Consider the following 21,509-nt stretch of genomic DNA (forward strand, 5'->3'; position numbering starts at 1 on the left):
AGTGAATGCATGTAGATAATATATGTAAAGGAATATGTACTTCTAAAAGATGTTCATAGACAATGTGACCTGCTTGGCCACTGTTCACTTGAGTAGAGTACAGTTACATTTTTGATACTCATGAACACAGAGCTAGAATAAGTGGACACTAAGACTTAATTCAAATAGCAGGTCTTGATGCTCTGTTCCAATATTTGCTGAAATATATTTGCTTGTTTTTGTTTTGTTCATGCTATTTAAATGCGCTCAATCAGACTTCTGTGTCAAAGGTTTACACCCCCAGATTGACACAGCAGCACACTTTTTTTTTATGAAATAACAAAGGATGCTGCCATCTAAATGGAGATATTTAACATTGTTGAAGTGGGAGCTGACAGTATTTTCAAAAGATCATAACAAGACAAAATGCACAAGACAAATGCTAGCTAAGAAAAAAGAAACCCAAATGTTGGTCGCTGCTGGCGACGTAAACAATGAGAGCCTCATTGTTTACGTCCAGATTTACCACCTCTGGCTTTTTCCGGAGCAGAATTATGATGTGTGTCTCACATCAATGACACAAGTCATAAAATGTGACGCAACTGTTCAGAGTGAAGTCAGCTTTAACACTTTAGTACAGCATATAAGGAAGTGGCACAGATAGGAATTCATGGGCTTGAAAACTTAATAGAGTCGTTCAGACTGCCATCAAAAAATTGAGATGCATATGAACAATTACATTGGATATAGGTTGCATTTGCCTGCTGTGTGAACGTCACCTAAGAGAACTTATACTGCATATTGTCTAAGAGGCCCTCATGGAAATAGCAATTTTATGCATAGACAGGAGGGCAATATTGCTATCTCCATTGACTTTTTGTGTCTTTTTTATTTTATTACTGTATGTTTATAATGTTTGGGACCTTTTAGAGATGGGCGACAGTAGTAGGCTCTCAAAAAAACTGCAATATTTCAGCCAAATATTTTTTATTTTGGAGTTTTTCTACTTATGAATTTGCACAAGTTGGTATGTACCGTGTATTTTAGCTCCTTTTTCGAAACCCACAGTAACTACAATAACAACATGGAGCTGAAGTAGCTCACTTTTTGGCCAGACCACACGGCCCACCACGTTTGCTAGACGGTGATCACTGCAGACCATGAACAGCCCCAAGAGTCACATTTTTTGGAGATGCTCCGACTCAGTTGTGCAGCCATTATGTATTCGACCCTCTAACAGGAGCCATAGAGCTGAGATAAAAAGTGAATTTAAAAATGGACATTGACAACTATGTCCATTCCTGCTTGGAAATACTATTTGGCCTGAAGTATTAGTTGGTGAGAGTCCCTGAGAGTTGGATAAAGTCGAGGGTTCCAACATCTTCAACATTGGTGTGCAAGATGTAATTTTAGGTACAAGCAAAATGTATACTTTTAAACCTACATAAATGAAAAAATTTGACATTTAATAATAACAACGCAAATAAATTACATTTCCTACTGTCATCTTCTGGAGGTTAAATACATTTTAAGCTCAACATTGTTCATGCCAATGGCATAAATAAATTTAAGGTAATATTTTAACATCAAAATATTTTAAAATGATGGAAATAGCAGTGGAAAATGCAGAAATCTAGTCAAATAATAATAATAATTCCACTGATTATTGAGAAGAGAGTAAGTAATGTCAATCTCAAAACTGATACTCCTTTGACATTGTTTTATTGTCTTTGAGGATACCTGTCTCTTTTCTACAAGACACAAAGTTCTTGACTGAATGAGAAAAATACATTTTGAAAAGAGAAAACTATAAAACTGACATTAACTTCAAAACATAGGAGTCAAACCGAAATGGTCGGGGGGAGTTCAAGTAGCTTGACGACGTCTTATCTAATAAGATAATACTTGATAGGTAAATTATCACCTAGACAAGAAGAACTGATTGAGCAGTGTTTATCTTCCAACAGGCAGCCTACGCTGTGGAATAAAAGAGTCACATCTTTACGAAGTAGAGTTCTCATTCAGCGCTTATGATACCAAGATAAGATGAAAACCTGCTTCAGATTATGTATCACCCAATGGCAGCGATAGCTACTTTCCGCAAAGCCGTAAACCAAACCTTATGTTTGGTATGAAGTCATTTAAGCAACAAACTTCATATCTTAAGATAGAGACATGATGTTTGTTGAATTTTTAAATGAGGTTAGTGGGCAGATATTTAGATTCTGTGATTGGCCGATTGGCCAATTGGCTGACATGACGATCCGTTTAATGATCTGAAGCAGGTCAGTGAACCTGCTGTACAGCTGTAATGCTTTGTCATTCAGCTATAAAACAGTCAAATGATTTTTCCTCTGTTTCCAGTGGTCGCCTTTCTCGCACACAATTAATAATCAGGTTATCAGAATTAATAATCAGGTTATCAGACAGATTTTAACACACACACAATAAAAGCACAAATGTCGTGTAGGGGAAATGTACAAGAAATGTTTTTTAACGTGACAGAATGTTCTTACTTTCCAGACTCCGGAAGCACCAGTGATGTGTGACTTATTTGAGTGTTTACCATGCAAGTTGCCATGCAAGTTAAGGTGCACTCAATTAAGGTGCTTTGCTCCAGGTTTGCCACAATAATGACAAGCATGTTTTCAAATAACTATGAGAAAGCTAAGAGCTTAGTGACAGGCGAACAAAAAATTTAAAAAAAGGCCCGGCTGGTAGTACTTCCCCCTCTGACACATTGTTTAAAGATGACAGTGAGACTGAGAGGAAAGAGGAAAACTAGAACTTAGGGCAAGGTGGATTAATACGCACGTTTATCTCTGTGATTCATCCACACCATTCATCATTTACATTGTTCTATATGCAACATTAAACAAAAAGAATTTAATGGAGGCCCTGCCTATTCTTTGTATTATTTTCACGTGTGTATCTGTTTCTTTATGCCATTTTTTCCTTCTGTTGATACTTTGAGAATTTCTGAAAAATCTGATTTTAAAGGCATTTATAAAATATTCTAAGTTAGCTTAACATGAGTCAAACACATTAGAAATCATCCATTTCTTGGAGTAAATTGTGACGGTCGTTCACTTAAATATTTCTTGTTGATCATTCGGTGTGTTTACACTACAAGACACGTCCGTCCATTCACACACAGATCGGAAGGGTCAGCGCAGAGTTTCTAAAACGAATCAAAGCAACACTCAATGTTTTTGATGAGAGAGTAACATGATATGATGTGAAGCTTAAAAAAGTTTAAGGCTTTGAGATCCAATTATATAAAAAAACATTAACTACATTTTTACACTGTATATGCTCACTCGTTATTCAAGTGAATGTAGACATTTTTTAAAACTACAAAATATGTACATCCTTCAACCAGAGGTCTAAAAACTTAATCCAAACAGACATTTTTGCTCTCAGTCCAGCTAAATAAAACTAATTCAGTTGAAAAAGGACGACTTAGAATTATTGAGAATTATTGATAAATATCTACCATAGGAAGTTTGTTTTCATTTAAAAAAAAATCTCAAATTCATGTTGGTTTTTATTTAAAAAAGTATATCTTTTTTTTTTCTTTAAGATTTATTCTGTTGTGGAAATTCAGTGACATTGTTCCATGAAAGAAAAATTTGAAAAACTGCTCAAACTTTCATTAGTTATTATAGTTACATTTAAAAACATTTGCTTGTCCTTGATCATTTTTACCCAAAGTTATTAAGATCCCCTGTGGAAGATCTGGAGACCCACTTCCTATTGCAGTTCCAAATTTCAGAGCTTTGACCTAAATATTGAACTAAAATTGACTAAATAAAACACATGCTTTGATCCATAGATTTTACAGCATAAAAATTTAGATATTTACAAAAATCTTATTTTTCAACTTTGGACCTTTATTTAATGTGTTGACAGTGTACTATCTGGACTCCCTTACTACATTTTGAGTTCATGTAATCTAGAAATTTAATCTTAAGGAATTTTCCTAAGAGTGAACAAATTATTTATTTCCAAAGATCAAATATATTAAACATATCAATTGCAATTCTTTATTTATAACTTCCTCATGGCTCATGTTGCAGATCTATCACATTAAATCAGGGCGACATCTAGTGTGTGTATATGGTTACTACACTTGACTGATTCTGACAGTACTTCGTATTACCAGCTGAAATGGCGCAAAAACAGACATTTTAACAAATTTGTTAAAATTATCGATATAGATGAAAACACATATTGAAATAAAGAAAACAGCAGCGGCAGTGATTCTTGAGAATAGGGACAAAATAGTTCCTATGGATAAAGCACAAAATTTGAATAAAATATACACAAAATATAATTTTTTCAAATATTTGACTAAACTAACCTGGGTCATGTGAGCACAATAATGTATATTTTCCTGGTGTTTGCTGTATATATTTTTTTATTTTAAACATTGTAGTAGGTGGCTGGTGCCTGTAAAATTCCTTGTCCTGGAGCAGAACTCAATACATTAGAGTAGTTTAAAACAATTACTAAAATTATATATTATGACAATTAAGTATAAGTAGTCATATAAATAATTATAAAAGTATCAATAAATTGAATTAAAAATCATTTTTATATTTTTTCCAACTCCATTGAAATTTGTCCCTAGTTTTTGTCAACACCGTCAGACATAAAAAGAATGTAAAAATAAAAAAACAGGCATTATTGGGGGGCACCAGAACCTCTTCCTTTCTCTTTCTTTGCCAAGAGGGCTAGTTAGCTCTGGTTAGCTTATGTTATTCTTTAGTTTTTTTCTTCTGTTTTATTCCTAAGTTGCTCGTCACAACCATGATGTGTCAACTCCATAACTGACAATTTACAAAACTCTGATGAAATTTTGTGAAATAAAAGCTTAATTTTAGTTTTTGTTGTTTTTGTTTTAAATATTTCTTTTGTTTCTTGACAAGCATTTGTCTGTAAAAATGAGTAAAAATATCACTAATGTGGTATTTTAAAAATCATTGTATATTTATTTTTGTCAGACAAAGTTCTGGGTCAGGTCGATTAAAAATTAATAAAATAAAAATGTTGCAACTGGGAGCCTGCACCTTAACATCTTTACATTTCCAAAACAATATTTCTCATATTTGCATACATAAGGTTGAGAAATAATAAAAAAGAAAAATTGGGAAAATTAAAACCCATTTTGTCCCTATTCTCAAGAATCAAATACAAATAGGAATAAAGAAAACAGCAGTTGACATCAATAATTTATGAAAAATCCTAACTTTATTCAGTGAGAAAAATGCCATGTCAATTTTTAATACATTTTAATAAATTAGTGATGGCATAATATTTGGCACCTCTAATCTCATTGAAATAAATTTAACCCAAGCTTTAAAGTTAATTCAAGTGCTTAAAAACGTCTCACTAGTAATTAATGGGGGGTGGAAAAAGTGGCTCACAAAAGGGAAATAATAAAAATAATTATAACAATCTGTGCAATAAAGCAAAAATACACACCCGCCTTCACTTTAGGCAGCAGTTAAAATTAGCATGAAATATTCAGTTTGGATAAAAATAATTACCATTCTACAAAGCTATTTAGGAAAAAACATGCTTCTAAGATAAATAAACCTCCAGCAGAACCAGACTCAGAGAAACGTTTCTCTGTCTCTCTGACTTGTTGACTTCCTCTGTAGCCGGTTGATCCAATCAGGCTCGTTAAGATGATATGTACCTTTTAAAAACAACTCACCGAAACTCCAGATGTTAACTTATCTCACAGCCCACACGTATATTTACACATGTATTCCTCCTACACAAGAGGGCACCCGTTAACGAGTCCATACTCGGCTTTTCTTTTGCCAGGTTGGGTTTCACTCTAGAAACAGACTCCCATACTTCAGTGACACTCATTCTCTCCAAGACAAAAGGGAGGGTCAACTACCATAACAATAGTTGCCTCCTCAAGGCGCCCCAGTCACGATTCAAAGCGTGTTCTCCCATAAATATCACATTAAGAGGTAAAGAGCTGCCCTTTTTCTGAGCACTGTAAGTTTAGCTCAAGCATTTCTGCAACGCAAAGAATTTTAATGGTATGGTATTGAGTCTTAAAAAAAGACAAGCAGACTCCCAGGCATCCAGAAATGTTTGTGGGATCTCTGCCTCTGTCTAACATGTGGTTCATGAGAAGGGGTTGTTTTCTTAGGACTTTTACCAGAGGGCTGGGGTTGGGTGAAGTAAGTGGGCTGGCTACTCGTCTTACTGAATGACAAAAGGAAAAAAAAAAAAAAAGAAGAAAGGAAAGAGGGCAGAGTCATGCTTTGGGAAGCCTTTTCTATTTAAATTTATAGGTTCTCTACAAACACACCCACATGTGGACATACATTCGTAAACAGCAGAGGCTAGCAGACAAAGTCAGGATGTGACATCATCCACAGGAAGAAAAACCAAACAGTTTTTCTTTATGCTTTTCTGTGTTGCCCGTGCTGCTGAGCAAAGTAAGAGCTCCACTGCCGGTTGACCGTCGGAGAGGCAGGTTTGAGAGGAGCCAGAGAGGGAACAGCTGGCTCTGACTTCCACAGGGAGCATAATCCTCTCTGAACGACTTTCCGCCACATCCCAAACTCTCCGCCGAGGGATTTCAGTGAGGTACAGTGGTGAGAGTTTCATCCATTCAGTTAATTTCACATTCTTCACTGCTGAAGAAGTTTTTTGTTATCCTATCTGTTCTGTAGGAGTTTTTTCTTTTTCTCTTCTCTGTGGACTTCTACTACTCCGGTGTGTCAGAGTCAAACTGTTAAAATCAGAAAAGCATGCATGAAGTGCCTGTTATTCCCAGAGCATGATTAGACCTGTTTTAGCGTGAGGTTGTTGAGACTTGCAGAGTGAACAAAATTAACGTCACTTCGTCGTCATTTTGACTGTCATGTTCCCAGTTGTTGATGGGTTTTGAAACAAGTTTGGTGTGTGTTTTGCTTTTGGCTGAAAAAAAAAGGTCTCTCAGACTCGTCAAACGAAACTCTGGAAATGTGCCTCCCCCTTTTTTCTTTTATTGGCACATCAGCTGCTGTCCCATGACCACGTATTCACTCTTCCACTCTGGTGAACTGAGAGCAATCCCAGTGTGAATGCTGCTTTTTACTGAGAACTAGTCTCTGTGTTTCTTTTTGTCTTTTCATCTAAAACTATAATTTTGTTACCAGGACCTATTTGATCAAAACTGTCTGGTGCACAAATGTACAAAAGTTCCCACATCTTGGTTTGTAACGTGGAGTCAAATGATAGTGAAGTTCCTGCTTTTTAGAAGGCATAGTGGCTTCAGGAAGGGAAAAAGCAACAGGAAACGGCAGTTAAAAATGGGACTCGGGACACAAACGCGGATATACAGTAGTGTCGTATTGCAACCTCACGCTTCGCCATGTCAAACCTATAGTGACTCCCTGTGCAAAATTTAAAGGCAGCTTCTCAAGCAAACGCGACGGAATAATTAAAACAACTCACTTCAACAAGCTCTTCATGACCCCAAATACATTTTTCATACTGAAGAAACCTTAATCTCTTCTCAAAGTATTTTTTTTTTCATTCTGCTGTTTCCTGTTTAGTTTTGTTTACCAAAACATTTAGGGGTCTCTGTCATGCTGTTCCATCTCACCAGTGAGCTGAGTTCACTGAGGACATTTAATCCGTAGGGAGTCACGGTGTGGCATTTATTTTCTCAATTAGGCTTGACTCGAGTGGCCTGACTCTTGTCCCAACAAATTGCTGCTATTTTTAAAGCCAACTGAAAAGGTCATTTTGCTCACGGACCTCAAAGGAGCTAATAAAGGCACAACTTATCCTCAGAGGTTATTTGTGTGTTTATTGTTAGACAATTTAGTTTCAAATTATCATGAGTAACAGCTTAGTTAAGAAAAGGTCTGGAAATGTAGGGCTTTGTTGGGAAGTGGAAAGAAAACAGAGTTTTCAAAAAGAAAACATTCTCAAATAAACATCTAAAGAGTGTGGACTGCCTTTGTGTTTAGCCTACTTTAGTCAACTGCTTCAGGTTTCTGTATGGTCGAGCCATTTCGTGTCATTTTGTTCACAGCCTCATGTAGTCCGCCCCGTCTTGTCACAACCCCCTGGCGAACTTTTCGTCCCTCTGATGAATGATGGTCAGATTGGTAAGAATTTTGTGTTTGTTAATGTGAAAAACAGCCCCAACTACTGAACTTCAATAAGTCCTTTTTTCAGCCAGAGAGCAAGATGAGTAGTTTAGATGAGGAATTGTATGAAGAAACACATGCAGTCGAACTAAAAAAACTAAACTCTCCCTGCTCGGTCCTGGTCCGACGCAGTGACTATGAGTCCCGCCGCTGCCTTTCGTTCTTCTTTTTTCCGTCAACACGGAAAATAAAATGAAATGTTGCTGCTTGTCAGTCATTATTTCCTCTTCCTCCAAAAGTGTGACCTTAATAATAGCTGTTCCTCTCTGCTATGATGCTGTGTTTACTACGCTGTTGTAAACTACACATTTGACAAAACACCACTGCTTCAGCAAACACGTTGTGTGCTGAAGCAGGAGGGGTTTCAATGAAACTCGCCTCGGTGTGTCTTGTGGCTCTTGAAGAGTGTGTGAGAAATTGAAACTGCATAATATGCATGTAGATCCAATCATGCTGTGCCTTTTCATCTGGTGTTCACCAGATTGTTGTCTAGACACATACAGTTTGCTCTTTTCTCTTCCCAAACTTTCTGTATCTCAGTCAGAATAATGTAGAGCCCCTTTTATATTTTAAGCTAAATTTAATGCTGGACTTTGACTGGGCCATTCTCAGCTCATTTTAGCTCCATTTATATATTTTATATCGTTCTGCTGGAAGGAGAACATAACGCTTTTGCTTTCCTTCCAGTTTTGTTTTTTATTTAGCTCAATTAATTTTCCCATCAACTATGAGCAGCTTCCATGTCACTGCTGAAGTTTAGTTGTTGTTGTGCCAGAGAAGGAAAATGATTTTTTTAAGCACTGACTCAGTGAGGTTGAACCTCAAGATTTAAAAAAAAACACAAAAAAACATGCTTGTTTTTCACATCACAACTACGCAGACCTACTGTGTCTATGTCGAGGTCTGTCACATAAAATCCCTAAAAAAGTTAATGCAGTATCAACTTTTAGGAAGATTTGATCCCAGCTGATGAAGCAACACATTTTTTTTATTATTTATTCTTAATTAAACCCATTTGCATATTCGACTGGTAGGATTTTGTGTTGTTTCCTTTAAAATTTTGGACTGTCTAACACAACTGTTGTTGCTCTTTACAGAAAAAGTTTCAGCTGGAAATCTTCACATGACAGACACTGACCCCTGGTAACCTGAACCACGCTGCTCCCTCTCATTCACTCAGGAGGCTCAGCTTTATCAAACTCAAACTTATTCTTCATTGTGGAGACCCTAATCTCCCCTTATCTCGGGGGAAGCGGCTGAGCCAATGGCGCTGTGTCTCGGACAAGTGTTCAGCAAAGCCAAAACGTTCAGGCCAAGGAAGCGCTTTGAGCCCGGCACGCAGCGCTTCGAACTCTACAAGAAGGCCCAGGCCTCGCTCAAGTCGGGCCTGGACCTGAGGAAGGTGGTACAGCTGCCCGAGGGGGAGAACCTCAACGACTGGATCGCGGTTCACGTGGTGGACTTCTTCAACAGGATCAACCTGATCTATGGCACAGTCAGCGAGTACTGCAGCGAGCGCACGTGCCCCATCATGTCCGGGGGCCTGAAGTACGAGTACAGATGGCAGGATGGCGAGGACTACAAGAAGCCCACCAAGCTGCCTGCCATCAAGTACATGAACCTGCTGATGGACTGGATAGAGTCTCTAATCAACAATGAGGACATCTTCCCCACCAGAGTAGGTGTGTGTGAGAACTTCTCAAATGAAAGGTGTTACTGAGTGCATCATCTGAGAGAGGACCGGGCGTTTTGTGCAGTGATGCATCAGTGCCTGCTATGCGACCTCATTATGCTTTCCAACAAGAGGATCTAGTTCAATATGAGGTTAATTAGAAAGTGATATTGGCATTTAGCAGAGAGTAGATAACAGTGGCAATATTTTTTTTATGACAAACATAATCACTGATTTATTGAGAGGTGAGAAATGCCTGCATAAATGAGGGATAGCTCAGGAGTTGGGGCTCAGATCAAAATGATCCTCTGCAAGACTCTGGAAAAACTACAACTTGATAGCTTTTCCACCACTTTCCTGCATGAACTTATAAAAACCCATAGGCTAACAGGCACAACTATTTTATTATTTTGTACGACTAGCAAGACTTTTATGTACCATTTGGGTTATTGCACTTAAAGTATTTCTAATAGGATGTTTCCTATTGAGCTGTTGTTTTTATAATAGGGTGCAAAATAATCATATAATACAGATGCGTACCTCAGTGAATTGACTTCTTTCAGAACTGTTTTATTGTCTTGACTTAGAATGAAACGCAGCGGTTTTCAGATGACTTTTTTTTTTTGTAGTCAAAGCCCTAATTGGTCAACACCCAATGTCACAATGTTGACACAAAAATGGGAAATTATTCATTTCCTGCTTCTTTCCTTCAGGTGTACCATTTCCTAAGAACTTCCAGCAAGTATGCAAGAAGATCCTGAGCCGTCTCTTCAGGGTGTTTGTGCATGTTTACATCCATCACTTTGACAGCATCTGCAGCATGGGCGCTGAGGCCCACATCAACACCTGCTACAAACACTACTACTACTTCATCTCAGAGTTCAGTCTCATCGATAACTCTGAACTGGAGCCTCTGGTGAGTTTTTAACATCCACACCACTCTGTTAACTGTCCATTGAATGAAAGAAAAGCTATTCCCTACTCACCATAGACAAGACAAACGATGCCTTGTTAAAGATTTTATATCTATGGGGTGCTTTTTTGAAAATTTCTATTAATTTCAGAGGGATTTAGACCAACAGAAACTACTGGATAATTGTGTTACAGAAGAGAAATTATGCACGATTTTCAGTTCATACATCAAGCATGTGGAAGGAGGTGCTCTGGTCATGACGTCCAAAATTGTATTTTTGTTTAGAGCAACATGTAAGATATGATTCAACGCAGCTAACACTGCACAGGAAAATGGTGAAAATGGCAGTGGCAGCATTATGATGCAGGAATATTTCTCCCCAGAAAGAGAGAAGAGAGACCAGAAATCTGGTCAGAGTTAATGGGAGTATGAATGGAGCTTGATTCTGGGTGATTCTGGGGAGGGGGGCGGGGGCGCTTACAGTGTGACAAAAATATAAAGCACTTTGACACATCAGCTGTATTTTCTCCATGACAACAGTTTCCCATCCGCTTATTGATGGCAAATGGATAAATGTTAAATTTCTTGACCTCAACTTTCCTTCTCCAACGGAGGTTTTCAACTGCTTTGAACCAGTTGGCCTAAAACAACACGCCAACTCTTTGCAGTCATGTAATGAGAAAAGAATCTGTAATTTGTAGCATTTTTCCAGCAGAGAGCTCTATCACATCAGAGCAGATGGAGAACTGTGCTCTCCGTGCCAGCGAAAGGTTTCAATTATTCTTGCTATGAAGCCTGAGCTGTGGAGCTCTTTCCACGAAGAAATAAAAATGAAGATGAGACGATTATTTCAGCATTCGCAGAGAAAGGAAATCCAGTTTTGTTTTCACATTATTACTTGCTTTCTTTTTTAACGTCCTCATTATTGGTCTTGGAGGAACAAAAGCGGGAAATCTCACCCCCAAATATCGGTTTCATTTTGAAACTCTAATTTCAGTTTATTACAATGGATCTCTTTGGAAATACTGAATATTTATTGTGTTAACTCACTCCTCGTTTTGCTTTGCAGAGGGAGATGACAGAGAAGATATGTACTTGACGAGAAGCACATGGACAGAGGAGTTTACACTATGACGTTATCTGAGCCCCCGGAGAGAACATCATCTGTAAAACATTCTAAACGTTGGACAGTTTCATGGATTTTACTCACCTTTCCCTCGCCCTTGGAGAGAGATGCTGCATCTTCAGAGACAGTGCACGTTTTGAGGTGCTATATCTTCATACTTCTGTGTCCACCTTTGGCAAAACGCCACTTCTTTTTTCCTTGCATTTTATGTGGTTTTGCTTCAAGTTTAAGTTTTTATGTGTTGTGCTTGACATATGAACGTTTTTGGTTATAAATGTTTTTATTAAACGTCTCTGAGCGTGTTTTTGATTATTGCAAAATAAAAGCATAGTAAGGCCATCAAATATTACGCTTCTATCAAAAGAAAAAGAATAAATGTGACTAATATCTGGACGCAGTCCTCAAAACATAAAGATAAAGGGTCATAAACAAAAAAATATATAAATGTTATGTTGATTTGATTTTGTTTGTGTACAGTGGCAATTCACAACTAACACACTTTTGAAAAATGCAAAAAAGAAAAGTACTATATGTTTCAAATTGATCTTAGTTGTCAAACAATGCAATCAATTCAATTCATCAAATTTTGACTGCAGCAATCCCTCGTGGTGGGCATGCATGTGGCGACAGTGGAAAGGAAAACTCCCCTTTAACAGGAAGAATTTACTTCCTGTTGTTTAAATCTATAAGTATTAAATTACTGGAAATTGGAATTAAAGATAAACAATTCAGCAAGTGTACATGAAACAGAGGCTTTAACAACAAAATAATTATTTCTTTTGAAATGTATTAATCACTTGCATAAATAACCTGGAAAATCCAAATTGCAACTACAGAGAAAACCCGCCATAACCATACTTTTCAAGATTATTGGTCACAACATGGTATTAGTGGATAATCAAACTAGAAAAACCTTATTTAAATGTATACAGTGTTTATTTTGTACTTACATAAAAATACAAAAAAATCAAAAACAAATCCCATTTACGAACACATGAACATTCATTTATAAAGTGTGCTTTATCAGACCTTGTCCTCGTCTTGGGTTAAAATTTGAGGATATGGATGATCCCCTTTGTGTCTTACATCCTAGACAGCAAACTCTACATCCTGAAGGGAGCCATCAAAGACCAGAAAACAAAGTGTTAGGGACTCCTGTAAAATCCTGTCAACTGATTTCACAATCTGGAATATCTGGAATAGATATAGAGTACAATTTCTTTATTTGGCGAACTGTGATACTATTAGCCCTCCGTAGTCCAAATGCAAATTGGACATTATTCAGTGTATAACATTATAAAATAATAATGGTTTTAATAGTGACATGGTTTGAATCATTCTACCTCTTTGTGCTGACTTGTCAGCCCTCTGAAAGGGGCGTGAGGCTGCGTAAAAAACAGTCTCTCGTCACGCACAAAAAATCCCCTCTACGTGGATTGAGGCGTGGAGCCAGTCACGTATAGTCACGTAACGCAGGCAGCCTCATTCTCCACCAATAGAAAAACGGGAAAACCGAAAGGGCCGGGCCGACAGGCTGCTTATGTGTTTTCCCGCCCTGTGCGTCATTGGCTGCCTGACTGATTGATCTCAGTTAGCAATGGGAGCTCACATCAGCTGGCGGCAGAGGCTTTGACAGGAAGGATTTGGCTGCTCTGGAGTCCAGGTAAGAGTGTTTTTCTATTTTGTTTTATCTGACTGCGTATGTGGGATTATTTGAACTCTCTCGTGACAGCGTTAGCGTCAACAGTCAAGCAACTAGGAATGAATCGATAGAAGAAGTTAGCCTAGCTGGTTAGCTAGCCTTAGCCACAGATGGCTAAGTAGCAGGGAAAAACAAAAAAACAAAAAACAAGGGCTGTTTACGAACAGAACTGCTAATTCCATACTTTTGGACGAGTTGTTAAGTGATCAGGTTGTTGATAAAATTCAGACCATCCGCATTCTATAAAAGAAGACATTAGGTTTACTTCGGATACAACTAAAACCAATAAGTTTACAAGCTGTAGCCGATCCGGTTTTGACTGAATGCACCCAAGCTAAAAATATTTGACAAATTCAGACATGCATTTCTACAGAAGCTACATAATTCTATACTTGGGTGATTTACTGTCATAGCTCAAATTCTTTACATGTACTCCCTTCTCCCTACACGCTGTAGCTTGTTATTACGCATTCCTGGCCAGCTTCTTGCACTGAATTTCTCACTAATTCCGTTTGTAATCCTTTAGTTGGCAGATATGGTGAGGCATGGCGTGATGTCGGAGCTGCAGACCATCCAGCATCCTCACCAGGTTTGGTCTGCTCTTATCTCTTACTATCTCTCTGCTTTCGCTTCCTGAAATGCGTTTCAGGATGTTGAGCTTACTGGAAGTAGTTCTCACACTGCCTGGCCTTATCTGATCAAATAAAAGCAGAAGCTCAACCATTATTCATGAGTCATTCACTCTAAAAGGTTGAGTGAAGATTTGCATTTGTAACCAGGGTTGAGATGGGTTACTAATGCTAAAAGTGCAACTATAACTTTGTTCAGACTTCTTAAAAAGAAGATTGTATGAATAAGATTTCGTGAAACTGAACAGCCAAGCCCAAGTGGACATATTATTCATTGTTTTTCTTGCATTTTCTGCTGGACCACCACCTGATTTCTCTGGCTGCTCTCGCTTTTTCCCCCCTTTCTCCCTCCCCTGGCTGTTCGGCCTGCTTCTCTGTGTTACAGGGTAACCCCCTGGCTGTGGGCCAAGTAGGACAAACCTGTGCGAGAATCCAGAACAATGGGAACATCACGGAAGAACCGCAGCCCCTCTCGCAGGGTACAGCAGGTATGCACCGCTTGTAATGGTTGTAGCGGCTGTATGCATGCCCGTTTGAATGGCAGCACGTCCTGGCAAATGTTAAATTACACGTGTAGATTAAGAATTTTCTGCTCTGCTGCAGAGATTGAGAAAAGTCAGCCGGTGAACATCCCGGATTTTTCCAAAAGGAGAAAGAAGAAACGGACTAGAGCAACCGACAGCTTCACAGGAACCTTTAATGGTAATGAAGTTATTTGATAGTGTCGTCCTCATCGCTTGACAACGCGAAACAGTGGTGTTGATGTCCTGCTTTCTCTCATAGATCTGTACAAACTGACAGATGAGGTGCTTGGTCAGGGGGCATATGCTAAAGTTCAAGGATGTGTGAGCCTGCAAAATGGACAGGAGTTTGCTGTGAAAGTGAGTAATTCTCTTTAGTTTTGTTTTTTTTGTCAGATAACTACAACTGTATGTTTTTATATAGACAACTAAACATGTCTTGCGTGTCGTCTTGGGATCATAGATCATAGAAAAGGCCGCAGGGCACAGCCGAAGCAGAGTATTTCGAGAGGTGGAGACTCTCTATCAGTGTCAAGGAAACAAGTGAGTTCATGCCATCTGTTCGTCATCTCTGTTAAAAACACATTCAAACAATAAATGAAACCGATTCTAAACAGCTCTGAATGCCTCTGTTCAGGAACATCTTGGAACTGATCCAGTTCTTTGAAGACAGCTCGTACTTTTACTTGGTGTTTGAAAAGCTGCGAGGAGGCAAGTATGAAATATTAACGGTGCCATCTGCACACATCTGACACGTTTATGTAATTTATTTATTTTTTTATCGCTTTCTCAGTATTTCCAAAAGTATTCAGAACTCTTGTGCTTTTTCCAATATGCTACCATGAAATCAAATTTATTTCCTTGGGATTTTATGCGTTGAGCTAGCATAAAGAAAGTTTAGTAAACTGTGGATTTCTTTTCAAAAATGCTAAAAATTAAAAGGAGTGTGAAAATGGAGGAATTTTTCTGCCATAATCCAAGAGCACACATTTTCAGTCTGTACAACACTTTGAGTACAAACATTTCAAGTTTTCAGAAGAAAGACATGAAGTCCTGCTTTCAAAATAAAAACGTAAGCAAAAGTATTAAAAAGTTTCGAGAACAAAAGATATGAACTCCTGCTTTCGGACTGAAAATGTGTGCTCTCGGATTATGGCAGAAAAATAGTCCTCTGTACTTGAAAACTTTTGCAAGGCGCTGTAAACAGAAATGCAGGTAATCCTCGTCTCTTCCCTCAGGCTCCATTCTTACACACATCCAGAACCGAAAGCACTTTAACGAACTGGAGGCCAGCAAGGTGGTCCGGGACATTGCGCTAGCCTTGGACTTTCTGCACACAAAGGGTACATTTATTTCTGAACAGCTTACGTGTCGAAATCTTGACGTGAAAAAGATTTATTTTGGAGTGTGTTTTTTACTTCTCAGGAATTGCTCATAGGGACCTCAAGCTGGAAAACATCCTGTGCGAATACACCGACCGGGTAAGTGACGTTCTTAAGCTTTAAGGGAGGCGGTTATCCCTGTACGTGTTTGTTATGGCTGTAATAAATGTCCTTCCCCTTTTCTGTTTTCTCTCAGGTGTCACCAGTAAAAATCTGCGACTTTGATCTGGGAAGCGGAGTAAAGCTCAGCAGCGCCTGTACTCCCATAACGACGCCAGAGCTCACCACGCCGGTACGGGCTCGTAACATTTCACTCCCAACTCCGATTTACGACTCGGACGTGACTTTTTAACACGCTGACGTCTCGCTTCTCTCAGTGCGGCTCAGCGGAGTACATGGCTCCAGAAGTAGTGGAGGCGTTCACCGACGAGGCCTCCTTCTACGACAAGCGCTGCGACCTGTGGAGCCTCGGCGTCATCCTCTACATCCTGCTGAGTGGAAGCCCCCCCTTCACAGGCCACTGTGGCACCGACTGCGGGTGGGACCGGGGGGAAGCATGCAGAGCGTGCCAGGTGTGCTCTCAAATTTAGTTTCTGTGCTTATAAAGTCTGACAGAAACGCATTATTACATGCATTGATAGAGCTTTACAGTTCCAGCTCCATGCATGTGAAATAAAGTAATGCTTATATAAATCATTGCATCTGTCAAGTAGGTGACGGTCCAGAGAAATGGACAAAAAGCAGGTCTTTGTGTTAATCAATACATTTTTGTGTGAATAACACATTTTAGCAGCAAGGCGGTTTGGGGTGCTTTATGTAATTAAAAACACAAAATTACAACGTTTTAAAGAAAACACCATACAAAACATTACATTTTGATGTGATAGTGATATGTTTTTAAAAAAAAAAACAAGTTTTACTTGCTTCCCATCGAGTTAAAAGACCCAGGATTTCGCTGTTTACAAAAGTTAAATCAAGAAATACCTTTTGTACGTCGGTCACTTCTGAAACTGAATATGCAACGTTATCCACCATAAGTGTTTATGTCTTTTAAAATGTCATCATATTTATGTTTGGAAAGAAGTAAGATTACGTCGTACTGCTTTCCTCAGAGTTTCCTGTTTGAGAGCATCCAGGAGGGCAAGTACGAGTTTCCAGACAAGGACTGGGCTCACATCACAGACGGAGCCAAAGATCTCATATCGAAGCTGCTGGTTCGGGACTCCACTCTGCGCCTCAGCGCTGCTCAGGTCCTGCAGCATCCTTGGTTACAGGGGGTCGGTATTATTTACATATATTCACGTTTAGGGCTTGTGTTGTTTGATTTGATCCTGGGAGTAAACTGCTTTAATCCTTTTTTAAATATATTTCCAGAATGCACCAGAGAGAGGTCTTCCAACTCCTCGTGTCCTACAGAGGTTTGCTTTGCGAGTTTTTTATGTCTTTACGATGCTTTGAAACAAAACGGACACATTTTAGGCAGCGGAAGGGAGAAGTAAATGATTTTGAGTTGAAAGGGACATTTTTTTTTTTTTAGAGCATTAATTCCTCGTCCAGTGGCTTTTTGTGGATCGTGCGGACAGCGTTGGTCGTTAAAAAACTGAATCTCCTCTTTTCAGGAACAGCAGCACCAAGGACCTGACCCAGTTTGCAGCAGAAGCCATCGCCTTTAACCGGCAGCTCTCCCAGCACGACGAGCAGCAGGAGGACTCGGCGTCCATCGTCTGCTCCATGAGGCTGTCCCCTCCTTCCAATTCCCGGCTGGCCCGCAGACGGGCCCAGTCCAACGCTCTGCGCAGCGGGGACTTCTCTCCTCTTTCTGATGACCTCGCAGCCTGAGCCACCAGCACAGCTTCCCTCCTGGTTGTCTTCACTAACCGATATCAGATTCTACCAGCTCGTTTTTTTTTGTTTGTTTGTTTTGTTTTGTTTTTGTTGTTTTGCACAGGGAGTCTTATTGGAGCACTCACATGGCATCAGAGCTGACTAACTTTACATCCAACACTTTTTTTAAGCTGCCTAGAATTTAAACTCTCGATCACTTTTCGCTTTTAAAAAAAGTATTTTTTAAGCTTTACAGATGTATTTATTGGTAATTCTCAACCAAAAAGCCAACAACAAAAACCTCTGTTGTTACCAGCAGATAATTCAAGGACATATCATTAGCATAACAGCGTTTTAGAGGTGCAGCTGTTTACTGTCCTCGCGCAAAAATCATTTTGTTTTTGCAGATTTTATTTTTCTTCTTTTTTTCTTTTTTAGCTGTGAATTATTCAGTATTTTGATTTTACTATTAAGCTTCGGAAAAGGGACGATTTGTGCTTCTTAAAGCAAATATGTGGAGGTGATTGGATGTTTGTGTTTATATTTGAAGGATAGAAGTGGACGACTCTTGGAGAAACCTGGACCTTTTATTCATATTACCAGTTAATGTCATTATGTGTAATTGCATGAGTGTGAAATTCAGGTGCTAGAATTGAGGATCTTTTCACTGCAACACAACCTACCTGTAGCACTGCTGTACTTTAAGATGAACTTAGTTTGAGTGAATGCAAGAGGAGCCCATTTGTGCCACTTCAAAGAAAACTAAAGTCATAGTTGCTGTTTATGAGCGTCAAAGTTATAACTGAGGTAATAATAATCATTACATGCAATGTATATTTAAAGTCAAATCAATTAAATATACATTTATAAAAGGTAACATATTTTTTAGATAATTTTTGTGTTTTTCATTCTGTTTTTCCATTTGTTTTGCAGCTTGTTTTTTTTTTTAAACAAGTTTATTATAAGTCCAGATACGAAGTCAAAATTATGGTTATCTGCCTCACGTTTTTAATGTGAATTATAACTTATTTTATAAAACTTAATTGAGAATTGTGACTTGAGATTTCATAATTTGAATTAAAAATCATCAATAATATATTTACAACCCATAATTTTAGCATTAAAGCGTGGCTATGACTCAATTTCTTTGAAGTTGTCTGAATGGGCTTCCATGGTAGGAGGAAAATATAATGTATGCAGAGCATTATGATTTTTTTATTATCTTTATTTCAATCCTCCAGATAGGTTTTGTTTTGCTCTAAAAACAAACAAAAAAAAAGAAACACCACAACAAATATTGATTTTTTTTTCTGCTCTCTGTTTAGTGTATTTGGAGTGTTTTTTTTTTTGTTTTTTTTTTTGTAGACTTGAGCTGTGATTCTTACTTATAGTCGTGAAAGTCAAAGGGATTTATTCTCATGTTACATTTGATAGTAAGAAATTGGCCTAAAGTAATTGAAGGGATTTATTTTTGTAAGTGTATTTTGTTTAGTTTTGTATCTGGTAATGTGAACATGGAAGAAAAAGGGATTGAGCAAGCTGAAGTATTTTGACTTCATTTTGTTTTTGGTTCATGTTCGGGCTGCAGTATCCACCTGAACTTCTTTGAACCCTTGTAAATTTACTGGCCGCCCTCGAACAGACCCCCCNGTGCTGTTGCCATGGTCACCCCATCTCTTCAGCAACTGAGAGCTTTCATTGTCATGCAGGAATTAAGAGAGATTTGCTCTGAGACAACATCAGGAAAAAATTACTTGCCATGTTAAAACCCTCGCTCTTGTTTTTTATGAATCATAAAAAGAACCCTTCCCCTCCCCGCCGCCCCCTCATGCCGGGTTGTAATGGCATCAAATGAGATGCGGTAATGGGTACGCAATTAAGGAGCCCCGCAGAGCTTTGATGTAGGACCTGATGAGCAAAGCTGTTCTTGTGCATGGAGCAGATTTCCACTGGGATGTCGTGTTCTCAATAAAAAATGTTGAAATTTCAGCTCTTGTGTAATTTGTGTTGGTTTGTGTTCAACGGTTATCTCTTAATATACTCGCTCTGACTCGGGGGATGTCAGTAGTTTTTATTTTCAAAGGCTCTTTTGTGTGAGCTGAAGGCCGAAGGGAGGGGCAGGGATGTAGAAAGTAATTGCTTGGTTTAAAAAAGAAAAGAAAAGGAAAAGGAAACGGGCTTCCTCTGAAATAGTTTGTCATGATTTATATGAGGTCTGAGAAGTACCTCCGTTTTTATGCAGTGACTTTTGTTTTTGTAATAGCCTTTAAAAAAAACTTTCAGTAATTATTTTAAATAGTTTAAGAATTAACCGTAACTTACTGATTCCTATTTTGTCAACGTTCTCGTTATCGGAGCAAAGGATATTTGGATGTTTGACATGACTCTTTAGCGCTCCTAGTGGTGAGAGGCGAGCAGTGCAGCAGCTGCTCTCTGCTGTTCACCTGCTGTAGGGAGAGACAACATTCACCCCGCAGCTGCTGTGCAACAGGATGCAGAGACAGCGCGCGGCCAGGCACTCAGCAGGACTACGGGTTCAATAAAAGGTAAGTGACGCGGAGTAGTTTGTAATAATGCTGCTGAAATGAACTTTTAATGGTTTATGTGATTCTTCCAGTTTTGCCTGTGTATAGATCTGTGTGCCTCAAATCAAAAATCATTCATCCTGAAATAAAATGAAATGTTTCTTCAAACAGTTGTAGATTATGAAGGTTGTAGCGGGAGATTCTCCTGTAACGGTCCGTATCGCAGCTGTTCTGAAGAAGCCTCTGACTGGAGACAATTTGATCATACATGACAGTCTCTCATGTTACTGTGGAGACACTTTTGCTTAAAGGTCCTCAAACATGACGATTGAGACATTGAGAAATGTACCAAAAACGACTAAAAAACTGAAACTTTTTCCCACAAAACTCTGTGTGCAGTGATGAAGTGCTTCGTCCAATCCTGTTAAGACATGGTGTTACCTGATGAGAAATCAAGACCATCAGCTCCCAGCAACATCCCCGAGCGGCGCAGCCTGCGGTCCCAGAACCTGCCCTCCCCAGCTCTGTGCTGCGCCTGCGGCCTGTGCATCATGCTGGCCGGCATCAACATCACCCTGGTCGGAGCTTTTGCCTTTGGCACCTTCAGCCTGGCAGCCAACCCTCCCATCATCATCGGGCCCCTCCTCTTGCTGTTGGCTCTGGCTTTCTTCACGGCCTGCTGCGTGGTCAGCAGGAGACCCCTGTCCCACATGGCTCAGAAGACCCAGGGAGGGGAGAAGTGGGGGCTGATGCGGATGGGGACGGTCGCCTTCGAGATGGAGATGAGCGAGCACACCCTGCAGGACACGACGGCCGTCCAGATCAGCCCCACAAACTCCCTCAGCTCCTCTCACAAGTCCACGTCGAACCAGGGGGACAGCTCGGCTCTGGCCGCCTGTCAGAGTGAGACCAAGGAGCCGCAGGGATCTGAGTAAAGTGACACGGGTGCTGACGGGGATAAAACGAGTCTGACCTCTGAAAACAAGGAGAGCACTTCCACACTGCTGCTGCCTGACCAGAAGACATCCTCCTCCACATAGCACGGACTTGACTGGACGACTG

General features: G+C 39.3%; 2 protein-coding genes across 3 annotated transcripts; both read left to right on the forward strand.

Moving 5' to 3' along the window:
• The first annotated feature begins 5,176 nt into the window (after window positions 1–5,176).
• Window positions 5,177–12,156, forward strand: mob3c (MOB kinase activator 3C). Of its 2 annotated transcripts, XM_008407034.2 has the most exons (4): window positions 5,213–6,597; window positions 9,251–9,835; window positions 10,539–10,741; window positions 11,808–12,156. In XM_008407034.2, exons 2-4 carry the CDS (start codon window positions 9,418–9,420, stop codon window positions 11,835–11,837), a joined length of 651 nt encoding a protein of 216 aa, XP_008405256.1. In that variant the 5' UTR covers window positions 5,213–6,597; window positions 9,251–9,417; the 3' UTR covers window positions 11,838–12,156. The 2 variants fall into 2 exon arrangements, with proteins under 2 accessions (XP_008405257.1, XP_008405256.1); XM_008407035.2 differs by lacking the exon at window positions 11,808–12,156 and having other exon boundaries at window positions 5,177–6,597; window positions 9,251–9,831; window positions 10,539–10,681.
• A 1,216-nt stretch (window positions 12,157–13,372) lies between these two features.
• mknk1 (MAPK interacting serine/threonine kinase 1) lies at window positions 13,373–19,064 on the forward strand. Its single transcript, XM_008407033.2, has 14 exons — window positions 13,373–13,527; window positions 14,093–14,155; window positions 14,581–14,683; window positions 14,799–14,897; window positions 14,979–15,076; window positions 15,180–15,259; window positions 15,354–15,427; window positions 15,955–16,059; window positions 16,142–16,197; window positions 16,295–16,390; window positions 16,476–16,670; window positions 17,211–17,375; window positions 17,473–17,516; window positions 17,718–19,064. The coding sequence occupies exons 2-14, from the start codon at window positions 14,102–14,104 to the stop codon at window positions 17,935–17,937; spliced, it is 1,389 nt and encodes a 462-aa protein (XP_008405255.1). The 5' UTR covers window positions 13,373–13,527; window positions 14,093–14,101; the 3' UTR covers window positions 17,938–19,064.
• Window positions 19,065–21,509: the final 2,445 nt, after the last annotated feature.

This window comes from Poecilia reticulata, linkage group LG4, assembly GCF_000633615.1.
Source record: "Poecilia reticulata strain Guanapo linkage group LG4, Guppy_female_1.0+MT, whole genome shotgun sequence".
Lineage (NCBI taxonomy): Eukaryota > Metazoa > Chordata > Actinopteri > Cyprinodontiformes > Poeciliidae > Poecilia > Poecilia reticulata.